The following is a 15,344-nucleotide window of genomic DNA, read 5'->3' as shown; positions in this document are numbered from 1 at the left end:
GTATTACATATGACCCGCTTCATGTGTAAACGAGTTATACGACATACAAAGTAAGCGTCGCTCAATTATAACTTAATAAATGCGCAGACTGGAGCTACGATGTCCGTAAATATTTTAAGACCCATTTTCGAGTGACGCGGATCCAATAATGAAGTTATAACATTCATAAAGCGGAATAACTCTTCATATGACATACAGTATCATAATTCACCACTACGGACTCCATGTAAGAAGTTTGAAAGTAGTTAAGTTTAAGACTTAAAAGGCTCCGGACAAGTGTCAGAATTCTGGTGAACTGCTTGATTAAATTTTTTTACAGCACTGATCTATTGCGTATATCTTATAGCACTGGACTATTTTTTCGCGCGTGCAGTGTGAAGTCGACGTATGTGATGTGTTCGCCGGATAATTAAATGACAAAAGGAGGACTATATACAAAGGGAAATAAGTCTTACAAAAATTAAGTTGTTGTAGTTGTTATTATTCTTGACAGTTGCAACTTGCACTCCGTTAATAGATCATTCTATGTATACAGTTTGCAGTCAAGCAAATTAGCATTTTTTATATGACCGGGCGTAGACAACTGACCAAGCGAAATAAATTGTATAGCAAAAGTGTGTAGAGCAAGTTACAATTCTGCAGAAAGTGAAACCAAATTGTTTTTATTATTCATTTTCAGTGATCTAGTAGTCTCAATGAACCAAATGACGTCATTAAACTTACTAGAACGTCATTATTCACTAAATGTATCAAACACACTGGACACGATGGGTTTATTCTATAGTGAAGACTTGCTTGTCATCGATTGTTTCAATTATTGGATCAAACAATAGACAAAATTAGTCCACCACTCATCAGGCAATACTATTTTCTTCCGACAAATAGTGCAATCCATTTAACATTGACTTTGAATACGTTTTGCATCACTATTTGACGTCCGTTGGCTTTCTGACTAACACGGCCAGTCAGATTTCCTTTCCGTGTTGTCAATGCAGTCGTTGTTTTTCAATGATAATGCACGTTTACAAATAAGCGTGTGTTTTGTTGCAGTATGCAAATGCAAACAGTTACTACGGATTCAAATAGTATAAACATATACTTTAATAAAAAACAATCATTATTCATTATGTTCGTATTGACATGCAAATAGGTTAATACCACAATTATTAAGTGCATATGTTGAAATAAATCACAACTTTTTACATAAAATTTGATTAAACAGATATTTGAAAAAAAAACACGCAAGCAGTTGAAAAGTATGTATGCTGTTTAAGTTTTACGTTTCTGCCCACTGAGTCAGGCCTCTCTAAGCAGGTTAAATATATTAGGGACAATACTATTCTAACCAGGATCCAGAAAACTCGTGCGCGAAATATAAACATTCGTTATCTTTTCATGTAACGCATGCTATTTTTTTTAATGTTTGCATTTTTCAAATATAGCAATAACAAATAATATTCAGTCGCAATGCTTACCTTGTATTATTATTTCTGTAAAATTAAATTTAAGGTCTACCTGCTGGAAAGCGACCGCTTATTTTGCAGTGCTGAAACCATTTACATCGAACACATACAACTGGTATTGATTCTTGATATTCAAATAGAAAGCATTCTTGCCATGTATAGAAAACAATATTTGTAAAAAGAATGTGCCAATAAATTGCTGACATTTGCAAAGTAAAAAAACAACACGTATAACAATGATCAAATATATGCAAGTTTATTATGCATGTAATGTAAGCCAGAAGTTCCACTTTTTACGAACTAACGTACATAGATTGTGAACCAATTAAATGAACATTAATACAGCCAATAACTTGATCAAATGTATATCGTAAACAAACATTTTTAAAGCGAGATTTATTTAAAATGTGTAAAAAACTCATTATATATATATTTCAATATTAATTAAAATATAAGTATAAAAGTTAAGAAGAACATGTGTGGAAAAATGCGAAATAAGCCAGATATTTAATTCTGAAATTGAAAACGGCTGTACAGCCGAACTCGCCAGCATGTATACCATACATGTACGATGTGAATCTAAACTTAGTTTAACGGTTTATTTGAATTCCTGCAACGATATCTATTCATACGACACACGAACACTAACTCCGATCCTAATACAAAGACGAATGCTTCGGTTATTGTTGGTTTTTTTAATTAATTAACTTTTATTTTAATTTATATTGAAAAATATATTATAAGTTTTTTACACATTTTATATAAATTCATAAATATTTGACAAAATCGTATAATCTCGCTTTAAGTATCATCAGTTGAAAAGTAAAAAAAATAGAAATTCATATGAATCACGGTATAGATTTAAAGCGGGATCGGTAGTTGTCTGTTTAAGCAAACCGGTTAACTCACTGGATAGAACACACGAATTGATAACCCGAATCCGTTCAATAATAATTTACAAAATTACATTTGGTAATGTCACAGAAGAAAGAACGTTTTCACATAACTTTTGAAACACATCATCCTATTTTACTACTCACCAAATTTGTGTTGCATTTGAGTTAGCTTATAATTTGCCCAACTTAATGACAAAAAGAGAAATATTTACATGTTAATACATCGTAGTTGTAAAATGATGACTTTTATGGCATTTATTATTTGATCAGTTATTTATATATCATAATAAGTGTGTTATGCCTATGCTTTCGATTGGATTTCGTCAAGGACAGTTTTAAATCAATTTCGATGATAAAATACGTTCAGTCCATTTTAGTTTGTTTTGCGTCTACGTTATATTCAACTTATTTCCCAATACAATTAAGACAATACATATAGTTTTTGTAATGCTGAATGTATATGTACATGTATAATTAAATGTGCCTTTGTGTAAATGCACTTCAATTGTAATTCAAATATACTATTTATATATTTGTCAACTAATTTATTCCCTGTATTGAATGAGAAGCATTCATAATTTTGTTATCACATGAAAATGGATTTGTTTGTGCGTGGCTGTCTGTGAGATTTCAATAATAGGTACACACATATCTAGTATACATAGGCGGTGTTATATGTGTGTGGTGTTCAACATATAAAATATGTTTAACTATTTATGTATTGTCCAATCACCATATTAATATGTTATTAGTATTTTATCATTATTATAGAGCTACGTGCTTTAAATAATATATAAGTAGGGAAATGGTTTTACTCGTTGAATAAAGGTTGTTTGTTTAACCTGTTTTACATAAAAAAAATATCCGTATTTTTTACGGACCAAATTTTTTATTTTTTATAGGAAGATGACACGCATCTACCGACATAAACCAGGAAAAATATATAGCATAACAATTCTATACAACTAGAATTGAGTGAAGTGCTCTTAACCTTAATCTCATATATATATAGACGGCAAACTGAATGCTCATTGTTTACTAAACCACGAGTATGAAACGCTTGAAGAGCCTTAATGTTTCTAACTGTAATTGAATTTCAAGTGTATACACTCGATCGTTACTTTGTCCATTCTTTTGATTCTCAAATGACAATACTCTGTAATAGACCAAATACTATTTCCATTTTAATACACGGTGCCTATACCACGTGACTTTTTAAGATTTGTGTTGGGAGAATAAAGCGCGACCCAGTTTACATTTTTAATGATGTCTTTTTAAATATTTCACCATTTTTAATGGGATAAGGTGGAGAGCCCGCCCATTCGTGAGAGTGGTCTATAGATATCGTGATCTTTTAAGACAAATGAGTATTTTTTTTTCAGTAAATTGCAACCGCGCGTTTGTAATATGAAGTCCCCACATTGATCCGATTTGTTTTCTAACTGTTCAAACGCGCGGTTGCGTTTTACTGAAAAAATACCTATATATTTAAAAAGATCATGATACCTTAAACTAACTCCACTTTATCCCATTAAAATGGTGAATTTTTAAAAAAGAGATCCTAAAAAACGTTAACTGGGTCGCGCTTTGTTCTCCCAAAACAGACCCGAAAAAGTCACGTGGTATAGGCACCGTGTAATATAACTATACAAGTTGCTTTAAATTTAAATTCTCGTTCAAAATTGTGGTGTACAAAATTAATACAAAATGGACATTATATATTATATTGGTAAATATACTTGCTCGTATCGCTTAATCGATTTTAAGAAATCAATCTATGGAAATGTAATATGTTGTCGCAGTTTGTTACCAGTTGATTGCCAATAGTTGGTTGCACTTGGGCATTGTTCACACGTTTAATTGTTCTGTATGCTATTATATTAGTTATAACACATAACTGATCATAGGCTACACATAACTGATCAAAGGCTACACATAACTGATCATAGGCTACACATAACTGATCATAGGCTTAACTTAGCCTATGACTGGTCTATAGAACAAGTATTTTCAGCATTTTCCAGTTGTAAGAAATATATATAATTTATGTTAGACATTTAGAGAATTATTCAATAATCATACATATTTCGCTATGTAAACGTAAATTAGTATCACAACAAAGTAATACAAAACGCACACCACAGGCCCCGTGTTCACAAAACTTTTTACTGTCATCGAAAATCGATTTTGCATGACATTGAAAATCGTTGTCAAGTGACATCGATGACAAAGTTCGAGTTCACGAAGTTATTTAAAATTGATGTCGTTCAACATCGGTTTTAACGACATCGATTTTTTTCGACTTTTTGTGGACGTAAGCGGTAAAGCGGAAGTTGTTTTTTGTTGACGTCTGCTGCAATGATAGTTTAGCTACAATAACTGCTCAGGTACATTGGTCTATGTCGGAAAAAACCTTCGTGGTTCAACTGATAAATGATCGGTACGACGAGTTATATTGTCGCTTTAAAGGTGCCACACTAGGTGGCAAAAAAAAGGAACAAACCTGGCAAGAGGTTGCTGATACCTTCAATTGGTGAGTCGCAATTAACTTGTTTGTTTTGAAATGTCATCTTACTATTAGTCTTAGTGAAGTTAGGCTGTAGACAAAACATTCATTTGTTTTGATAGAACTAACACATGCCTGTATAACCGAAAGTAAGAAAATTCGGCATTAATATATATATTCATAATGTTTCAGTGACCTATGAACAAAAACAATGTCTACAAATATTTGGCAGCTGCATGTTTGCAACTGAAAATTATGTTTTTAAATCATTTGTAATAACTTCAAGTCACTGAAGTTCTAGGCATGTTTAATTGTCTCAAATAATATCACTAGTATTAGTAGCATCTAGCCTATCAAGCGTCTGTGTGTTTGTGACGATTAAATGTATGTTCTGAAAATGACGGCCTTGTTTAGTCACTATTATTAGCACATACAGAGCCCTAATCAACAGACCCGTTCACCATAATTCCTTACAGGTTCTAGAATCTGATCGCCCTTTGCATGTTAATCCTTGGTCTGTCCGCCCTTAAACTAAGATTATATGAAATCATTAAAAGAGGCTACATAGTACAGTCGGTCGGGTAGTTCCGGATCACTAACGTAAATAATGGTGTAAATATTTTTAAAATAAAGCAATTGCTTTCAAAAAACTTGGATTGTTGAGGCAAAATATTTCATCTTTCAGGCCATATTAATTTATTAATACTTATCAATACATTTCTGATGCCAATTTGAACTTATTCGCTTGCATAAAGTCGGCTAGTTCTGAATCGAGTGCGGTAATTTCGGATCACTCGGACTATTTGGAAGATGTAGGTCAGGGATCATCTCAAAACTTATTTTGACTGTCAACAATTATTTTGACTGTCAAAACAAATGATGCATGTATTAAATAAAACATCAGATAGGTTCGTTTGTTTCAGTTTAATAACTGTCTGACAATTTAAAAACATTATGGGGTGTATGACTGTACACAGGAGAATAAAGCTGTTGGAAAGTATTTATGTTTTGATTTGAAATGGATTCCTCTGTATTATTGGTTATATAAACAAGCACAAATACTCAATACAAGCAATTTATTGATAAACTCAAGATACCTTCTTGGGAAATAACATAATATAATAACATTTAACAACAATAGAATCACAATAATGTACAAACTGTATGAAAATATGACATATATGCTTATGACTAGAACATTTTATGTATGACTAGAAAATATGTTTATAACTAAGGTCCTAAAAAATACAGAACTTTATATAAATGTATTTATAACAAGACATGTGTTTGTCAGGAACACAATGCCCCCTATTGCGCCGCTTTGTTTTTTGTTCATTTGGCAGGTACAGATAATTATCGCCCTTTAAAGCTTATTACTTCCTTGGATTAGCTTCTTTGACCTTGAACGATGACCTTGACCTTTCACCACTCAAAATGTGCAGCTCCATGAGATACACATACATGCCAAATATCAAGTTTCTGTCTTAAATATTGCAAAAGTTATCAAAAAACTTTAACTAAGGTTAAAGTTTTGGGACAGAATGACAGACTGGCCAAACACAATATGCCCCGATCATTCGATCCGGGGGCATAAAAATGACAACTGAACATAAACAAGTACCTCTTGAATGCATTTGCTAATAATAGGATCACAATAATGTAAAAATATATAAAAGCATCCATAAAAAGTATAACATAAACCAGTGCCTCTAGAATAAATTTGCTAAAGAAATGGAAAACAATACTAGATATCAAGTTACTTTTTTGGTAAATAACATAGTATGATAACATGTAACAATAATATGATCACAATAATGTAAAATAATGTAATAAAAGTATAAAAAGCAACAACAACATAAACCAGTACCTCTGGGATAATAATGGTAAAGAAATGGAAGACAATACTAGATATCAAGTTAAATGTTTGGTAAATAACATATTATGGCAACATTTAACAATAATAGGATCACAATAATGTAAAAATATATAAAAGTATCCGCTTCAGCCTCTTTGCCAATGACTGTGCAGAGCACCCGTGCTTTTAAGGACCCATCCGTCCAACTTGACAATTATCTGAAATGCAAAATCACAGCATAAATGCACATTAAAAATTGGATAAATATTTAAAATATTACCAATCTCCTTCCAGCACAAGTAACATATTACCATCATTTATTAATCCATAAATTTTTTCTAGAGTACAGATTTTAGCACTCCGCTGGTTTTTTATTACTCCGCTATTATACATTTAAATGTTATAACTTATTTTAAAAATACTAAACACATAAACATACAAACAAACCAAGATGCATTCAACAAATGCTTACTGCATGTGTTAGCCTTGACCTTGTGACTTAGACCTAATGCCTCATAACTGGTTTGCATAATAGATCTCAATCAGATGCAAGAACATGTAAAGTTTGGAGAACCAGGTCCATAAAGTTTCATTTTATGAGCAAGGTTAAAGTTTTAGGGCAGAAAGACAGACAAAATAAACAAAATTCAATCGTATTCTCTGTATTTCTCGACATTGAAGTCACAAAATAGTATTATAATTAAATAATTCAAATGAAACATTGTATCAACTTTATGAGAAACTAGGCACTCTTCATTTCATATATATATATATATATATATATATATATATATATATATATATATATATATATATATATATATATATATATATATATATATATATATATATATATATATATATATTATAAACTTTTGTGGTAGCTAGAGCTTTAAAATATTACTAACACAGTATTTAAACAATAATAAACTGTTTTGAGATTTTCCCCAATCAGCTGATCCGCAACTGACATGTACACGAGGTGCAATGTCCATGCTTTTATTTCCATAAATCATAAATCATAAACATATACTTAAATCACTCGCAGGAATTTAAAAATGATAATAAATAAACAAATTCATACCAAATGTACAAGCATTTACCAAGGAAATGTGCTTCTAAATCACAGGTGGTTAGCGTGTGGCTATGATATTAATTAGTGAAAACATCATTTTGAATGATAAATAATCATATTATAACGAAAAATTAACTTTTCTGAAAAAAAATATTTCACTATCAAATATATATATAACAAGGTATGCAACTCAAAATCACCCCATAACGGGGTGCATCACTTTGAACAGCCATATCTTCATCAATTGTGCAGCGATTTTCACGATCTCGGTCTTATTCAACGCAGAAATGAATTTCCTTTCTGGAAATGTATATGTCTTGCAATATTTTTACAAATGCTGGGTCAACTTTTAAGAAATAACACGATACACAACACGCATGACCCAGTTGACAGTGATCATGCTGTCTTTAAGACTGAAATCTTCACGGAGTAAAGGGCAACTTCCCTACAAAGTTCATGTAGTTCGATACCATAATTCAATAAAACGTATGAAAAAACATTATTACCGTTCTTGTCGTTACATTCTGCATCAAGACTAACTGTCCAGCGCCGTTTGAAACCTTTGTTTACATACATTTCAACTAACTGACATTTTAAACATACGAGTGATTTCATTGGTCCAATGCGGAGGTGTGTCTTTACAACTGGAGATTTCATTCATAAAGAATACATGATCACTGTCAACTGGGTCATGCGTGTTGTGTATCGTGTTATTTCTTAAAAGTTGACCCAGCATTTGTAAAAATAGTGCAAGACATATACATTTCCAGAAAGGAAATTCATTTCTGCGTTGAATAAGACCGAGATCGTGAAAATCGCTGCACAATTGATGAAGATATGGCTGTTCAAAGCGATGCACCCCGTTATGGGGTGATTTTGAGTTGCATACCTTGTTATATATATATTTGATAGTGAAATATTTTTTTTCAGAAAAGTTAATTGTTCGTTATAATATGATTATTTATCATTCAAAATGATGTTTTCACTAATTAATATCATAGCCACACGCTAACCACCTGTGTTCTAAATCGTCTTTTAATTGTTGACGCGTGTTATTGATAGACAGTGCGACGGTAAAATGACACGACTGTGATAGTTACCAAAGTGTGATTTTCAATGAAAACACCGTTGAAATAAGAAGCAAAACTGTGTTATTGCTTGAAATTGATCACATTGTTTACTGGTTTAATGAAAAAAGTGTACGTGTTGTCACTTGCCTGTGAAAATATTTAACGGTTAAGCCCGAAAGCAAAGCAAAACTCCATTATAAGTTTCCTATAAATAAATTAGAACTGTTTATATCGTAATATTGTCTTATTTATGTGTAGTGATTGATTTGAGGAATCAACATTCAAACGCCCTGTGGATTTCACTAAGTATTTGCCCTGGAAAGGTACTTCTGGTCCTACTTACAGAAATAAAGATTTTTTCAGTCTTGGTTTACTACGTCTTTAACCGAGAAGATGAATCAATGAAGCAAATGAAATTTCAGTTTGGGAATAGTGTGCATGCATTGTTTTAAACCTAGTCATTCGTTTGGGAATAGTGTGCATGCATTGTTTTAAACCTAGTCATTCGTTTCGGTAGAATATAGTGATGCATATTGCTTTGATACAATGTTTAGAGTTCTCAACTTCATGTACTATATGTGTATAATACATGTTCAGAGTTCAGGAATAAACCCTGATCGACGCAGGTTCTAATGGCATGCTGCATTTAAAATAAACGTGAGTATTTTATGAGTAATTGCCATTTTAACCTAGTTTTATATTTGATGTGATATGTCACCTCATAACATGTCAGACAGGTCTATATTACCATACCCATTAATTGATTGTTTTTATGTGATTCCAAATACAAGAACAATGCAAAGTCGCACCAAAAATCAGATTTATCGCGAAGGTTCTTTAATAAAACTAACACTTATTTATTATGAGCATTCTGTAAACAACTGATAATGTGAGTTAAGTGAAGCTATTGCTATGTAAATCCATTTTAATTCATTTTGCTGTGTCTGTTTATTAGTAAGTATGAAACATACAGCCAAAAAGGGAAAGGACTCTTGATACTTTTTGTAAACATGCGTGATATGACCAAATTAACCCATTTATGCCCAGTGGACTCTCCCATCCTTCTAAATTGGATCAATTTATTTCCAAAAGTAGGGGTGTCTGGTATATTTATTTCTATATTTAGAATATTTCTTACAGAAATTTCTTTAAGCAAACAGCGCAGACCCAGATGAGACGCCGCATCATGCGGCGTCTCATCTGGGTCTACGCTGTTTGCAATGTCCTTTTTTCAGGACGCTAGGCATGAATGGGTTAGAAACAATATAGTACGTTATGCACTAATGCACACGCTTTGCTAAATCAAGATTGATTTTCATACGCAATCTTGAGAAATTCATTATGTATCTATGCAAAACATATTCTATTGCACATTTATATGTAATATTATATAATATAATATATCAAGAGTGTTGTTCCAGAAAAACGCAGACAGACTGATGGCTCTTTTATTTTCCGCATTATTGTTTCTACATTTTGATTGCTATATTGTTAACCATTTTTGGTTTTGAATTTTGAGCAGAAATATTAACTTTGAGGTACTATGGGGTACGTAAACATTCAGAAATACTAGGAGACAAACACACGCAGATATGATGTCTCAGTGCGCGTTAAATGTATTTCATTAAATGTATTATAGTTTATTGATTTGTTGGTTAGATTTGTAAGTATTGAAATGTGTATGTATCCCATGGTAATATATGTACTAATGGTGATATATGTAGTCATGGAGATACCTGCAGTCTTTATCATGTTTTGGTCATTGTGCTGTTTTTTATCATGCTGTTGTATGCAGTCGTGGTTATAAACACAGTCATAATGATGGATATAGCCTTATATATGAATTGTGTAATTGTGACGCATGCTGGCATATAGTAATGGTGGTTCATTGAGGGCTTGATCGATGCTATCACAGTGCAACTTGTCTTAAATAACGTAATGCAAAATAAATTACATATACGTGTTTTAAAATAGTTGTGTCGATGAATAATATTTGTTTCTGATACACATATTCAAATAATATACCCTTATTCGCATTTTTAAGCTATAATAAAATGTCACAGCCTGACAATATTTTTTTGGAAAATATTTTGATATCTTTCTGTTTATTACGTACACATAATAAAGCAACATGTGACTTAACATATATTAAATATTTTAGTATAATGATATATGTTTCTTTTATACCTAATGATAAAATTTGACATTTCTGCAGCGAAATAACAGCAGGAAAAATGACAAATTGTTATTTTCACCGATGAAAAGAACAACTTTTCGGAACTCCTTTTCTATTTTTAGATTATCATAAATAAAATAATATATATATATTTTCTATGATCACGAGTGAATAAAAATCAACATTCCACCGAATCGAACATATTTTCTTTTTATTTTATGCTTAAATTCACCGTTTATTTACATTGTAAAATAGTTTTAACTGGAAATTCCGCTGGTATAATGACGTCCTTCCGTCATACTTATGACGTCATTTTGTGTTTTGAAATGTTTGAGGCACGCCACGGGAGAAACTCCGAGAAAGGGTAACTTTTCAGCGAAAGGGAATCAGCTGTTAATTATTTTCTTAAAAAAGGGGCATAAAAGAAACAGAAAATTTGTTCATGTCAGTGTCAGATCGTTTGTTATTTCGTTATAACAAACGATCTTACACTGACTCGTGATCATAGAAAAATAATATTTTCACTCGTGGCGAAAATATAATTTCTATGATCACTCGTGAAATAACAAACGATTTTACACTGACATGAACAAATATCCTCTATATGGTTACTGTAAAAACGTTTTTTTTTGCGTTTTTTGCCTGTTTAAGTCTAGTTTGTTTGTCTTGTCACAGAAATTACGTTACACGAGACACGTCATAAACTGCGAAATCAGCTGAGTGAAAATAAAGGTTCGGAAAGCTTGTTTGCTAACAAATTTTAGTAAAGGAACACAAAATGATGATCTGTAATATTTACGGTCATATACGGTAGAGCTTGACCGTACATCTATAACGTCAAAGCCGTATACATATGATAGACGTCCGACCCAGATCAGCTGTATGTTGTTTGCTTAATATATAGGTTGGTGTAATAAAAGTATGACACATGCTTTATTACGAAGTCCAGACAACTAAGTTTTGGTGTTTTTGTTGATTTCAAAAAGAGATTTACGGTAATAAAAAGCAGAGCGAACAAAATTATTTTTTCTACGATCGTGTATGCATTTTACATGTAACTATCCAATAAGGTCACGCTCGGGAAACCATTCTTTCCAAAAGAACGAAGTAAGGTGTTTTGGCTTGGATTGCTTCAAGTCCTCACTGTTTAACAGCATGCGTTGGACATAATCGAGCTAAAAATAAGTATAAGTTAACTAAAATGTGAATATTTTCTTATAAATAGCAGTTTGACACATATGTTCGGATTAACCCATTTATGCCTACCGTCCTGAAAAAAGGACATTGCAAACAGCGTAGACACAGATGAGACGCCGCATAATGCGGTGTCTCATCTGGGTCTGCGCTGTTTGCTTAAAGAAATTTCTGTAAGAAATATTCTAAATATAGACATAAGTATACCAGACACCCCTACTTTTGGAAATAAATTGATCCAATTTAGAAAGGTGGGAGAGTCCACTAGGCATTAATGGGTTTTGTTCAAACGTGAAAGAGCCACAAAGGCGATTTAACAAAATGCGGCGCTTTTCTGACTTATTATTATTTCGTTGCACATAAAAATAAAATGTAAAGATTTTCATTTACGAGATTTCAATGTCAGCAATTTAGTAAGTGATATTTGAGTGTTCACACTTTGTGAAATTATTATCTTTTCAACTAATTATAATAATATCGAGTTTGCTTATTTTATTAGAAAGAAAATATGTGAAGGTTAGTCTATGTTAAAGAAGGTACAAACAATTATATAAAACTACAGGACATCCGTATTTTCCGTGGTCATTAGGCCGGTTTTCGTGTTTAATTCCAGTAGTCATAATTGTTTTCTGAAAAAAGAGAAGATATGATGTGCACATAATAAGTTCATATTATTTAAAATGGATTTATCATAATAGAAAAGTGTCCATCAAAGTTATTGGCATATGCTGTAATACTGTTATTTAATCCTTCATTTGTTCAATGTTTACACAGTGCCAGTAATGTAGAAATGGCGAAAGCGAAGTATAAAAAGTCAAAGAATATATTTGAAACAGAACATCTTGTTTAGATCACTTTGCTAAAGAGAAGTTTGCCACGCTATTGTATTGGCATAATGTCACTATTTGCTGAGGAAAGTAACAGGCATAATACACTTTACATATTTAAAAAAATGCATTATACATAAGAACATCTTGTTAATTGTAAAGTTTGTTTTTGGCCATAAAGTTTCACATGAATCCCATTTAAATCTGGACGGAAGTTCAATGGAATAGCCTAACATGAAAATGATTTATTGCAGATTGTTTTTCAATTGACTCGAGTCTGAACACAATAATTGACGCAAACAAACAACTTCATTAAAATCATTTTGCAAAGAAGTTATTCCCGAAGAACATCCTTATTAAATTGAATAATTACTTGCGTATAACAAACAAAGTTAACCAAAAGTAGATCGGCCTACCACTTGGTTGTTCGGGTTGTTGGGGTTGTTCAGGTTGCTCAGGTTGTTGTGGTTGTTGGGGTTGTACTCCACCACTATCGGTCCCGTTTCCTGGAAATACAAGTGAGTCGTTTATGGCATGTGCCAGACAATGTTGTGCAGTCCGCTAAGGCTTATCAGGGACGACATTTTCAACTTAAATTGTATTTTCCATTTTAAGGAAGACTGCTTTGCCTGTGTGGACATCAAAGTCTAATCTGGGACGCAACTTTACGCACATGCATTAGACCCCTTTTTACAGAGGGAGTCTCAAGTACATGAGTACGGGGAAGAAATTTTGAGAACGCTACCAGACCTGTGATCGAACCTGGGTCATCCTGATTGCTAAGCGTTATTGTGCTGTTTTATTAAACGACCACCGTATAAACGCTCATTACAGTTTCTATTTACTTGTTTTGTAATGACCACTACCTCTGCGTGCCGTTTTGTTTTATAAAATAAGCAAAATAAGAAACATGAAGTTTTTTATGTGTAATATAATTTGTAAAACTTAAGTAACTAATGAGGGGTAATAACTCTCAATAATGCAGCAATAGTTGTAATTCTGGAAAATAGTGCTGCAATAAAAAAAATAATTAATATATACATGTATAAAATCAATTTGATTCGCTATGAAGGTTTGGTAATACATGCACAATGAATTACGAAGAAGGAACGCTCCTTAAATAAATAAAGAAGACTAGTGTCATGCAAAAGTGGGTCTTATGAAATATACGTCCAGCTTAGCAGCACAGTCTGGTCTGGAGCTACTCTGGCCGCATATGGTATAAAATCGGTATATGGTATAAGAACCATTTTCAAATGACGCGGGTCAAATTATTAAGTCTGCATTTAGAACGCGGGCCACTAAGCACTATTTGGTACTTTCATTTATGGAAAAAAATCTGCATATGAAATTAAGCATACTATTACTTTTGGACAGTGCGCACTTCAAGACAACGGTATCCGTGTTTAAAGTCGGTAAGTTTCAGACTTAAAAGGCGCCGGACAAATACAATAACTCTCTTAAAAGTGCTACATTTGTGTCGCGCATAATTATCTATTCGTATGGGCAGTTTGAAGTCAACATATTTGAGTTGTCCGCTGGATAATTAACAAGACAAATCGAGGACAATCGACAAAGGGAAATACATCTCATAATAATCAAACGTTCGTTGGGGTTGTTATGTCTTGATAGTTACACTAAGTATTTTAATATAAATCTATGCGTACAGTTTGAAGAAAAAAATATTAGATACTTTCAAAATGACCGGGCATGGAGAACTAAAAAAGGGGAAAAGCTCGAAAATTATGCAGCGCAGTTTAATATGCTGGGACTCGGTACCGAACCCACAAAACGGACAAATAGACATGCTGAATCAAGTAGAGCTCTCATACATGTTTATGCTTTGCGGTAGTGCTAAACTTACCAATCGGCGTTTGGTTACCGGGCGTTCCGGACGTCCCTTTAGCGACACACTTTCCCTCTTTGCACCACTAAAATAGAATCAATAAATTTAGATAAATAATGATTAAGCACACAGGAACTTAATCTACGAACTACTACAATAATGGTTTTATCTTTGTGAAAGTTAGTTACACTTTAAAAGCAGTTTTAATCTTGTACTCCTTGATAATTAAAAAAATATTTAAATTTTGAAGTTGAAATTGAATATGAAAATATGAGTGTGACGTACTGTGAAAAAGTCTCTTTAAAGAATAAATATCGTCGTTTTTAGTTTGGTGAAATCAAAGCTCTGAGCGCCTTAGTTTAAATCCCACCTTGTTCAGAGAAGGCTCGTCGCACGGTGTGCCTCGGGCGGCAGCAATGTATGTACATTGATCTTT

General features: G+C 32.6%; 1 protein-coding gene across 3 annotated transcripts in view; it reads right to left on the bottom strand.

The window, feature by feature from the left end:
- Positions 1–5,926: 5,926 nt before the first annotated feature.
- The window catches only part of LOC127846745 (A disintegrin and metalloproteinase with thrombospondin motifs 3-like), a 21,892-nt gene continuing 12,474 nt past the window's right edge, over positions 5,927–15,344 (bottom strand). The window contains exons 12-16 of one of the 3 annotated variants that reach the window (XR_008033639.1): positions 15,279–15,344; positions 14,927–14,993; positions 13,479–13,568; positions 12,780–12,864; positions 5,927–6,938 (exon numbers count right to left, since the gene is read on the bottom strand). The exon at positions 15,279–15,344 is cut by the window's right edge and continues 45 nt beyond it. Coding sequence is in view for 1 of the 3 variants with exons in the window: in XM_052378248.1 (XP_052234208.1) it covers positions 12,839–12,864; positions 13,479–13,568; positions 14,927–14,993; positions 15,279–15,344 (249 nt within the window). In the remaining 2 variants the exon portion in view is untranslated. Of the gene's footprint in view, positions 6,939–11,322; positions 12,217–12,712; positions 12,865–13,478; positions 13,569–14,926; positions 14,994–15,278 lie in introns of those variants that run through there. The other 2 variants (XR_008033638.1, XM_052378248.1) reach the window with 2 other exon arrangements.

The sequence above is a fragment of the Dreissena polymorpha genome, chromosome 9 (assembly GCF_020536995.1).
Source record: "Dreissena polymorpha isolate Duluth1 chromosome 9, UMN_Dpol_1.0, whole genome shotgun sequence".
Classification (NCBI taxonomy): domain Eukaryota; kingdom Metazoa; phylum Mollusca; class Bivalvia; order Myida; family Dreissenidae; genus Dreissena; species Dreissena polymorpha.
This window is presented reverse-complemented; position numbering and strand designations above follow the sequence as displayed.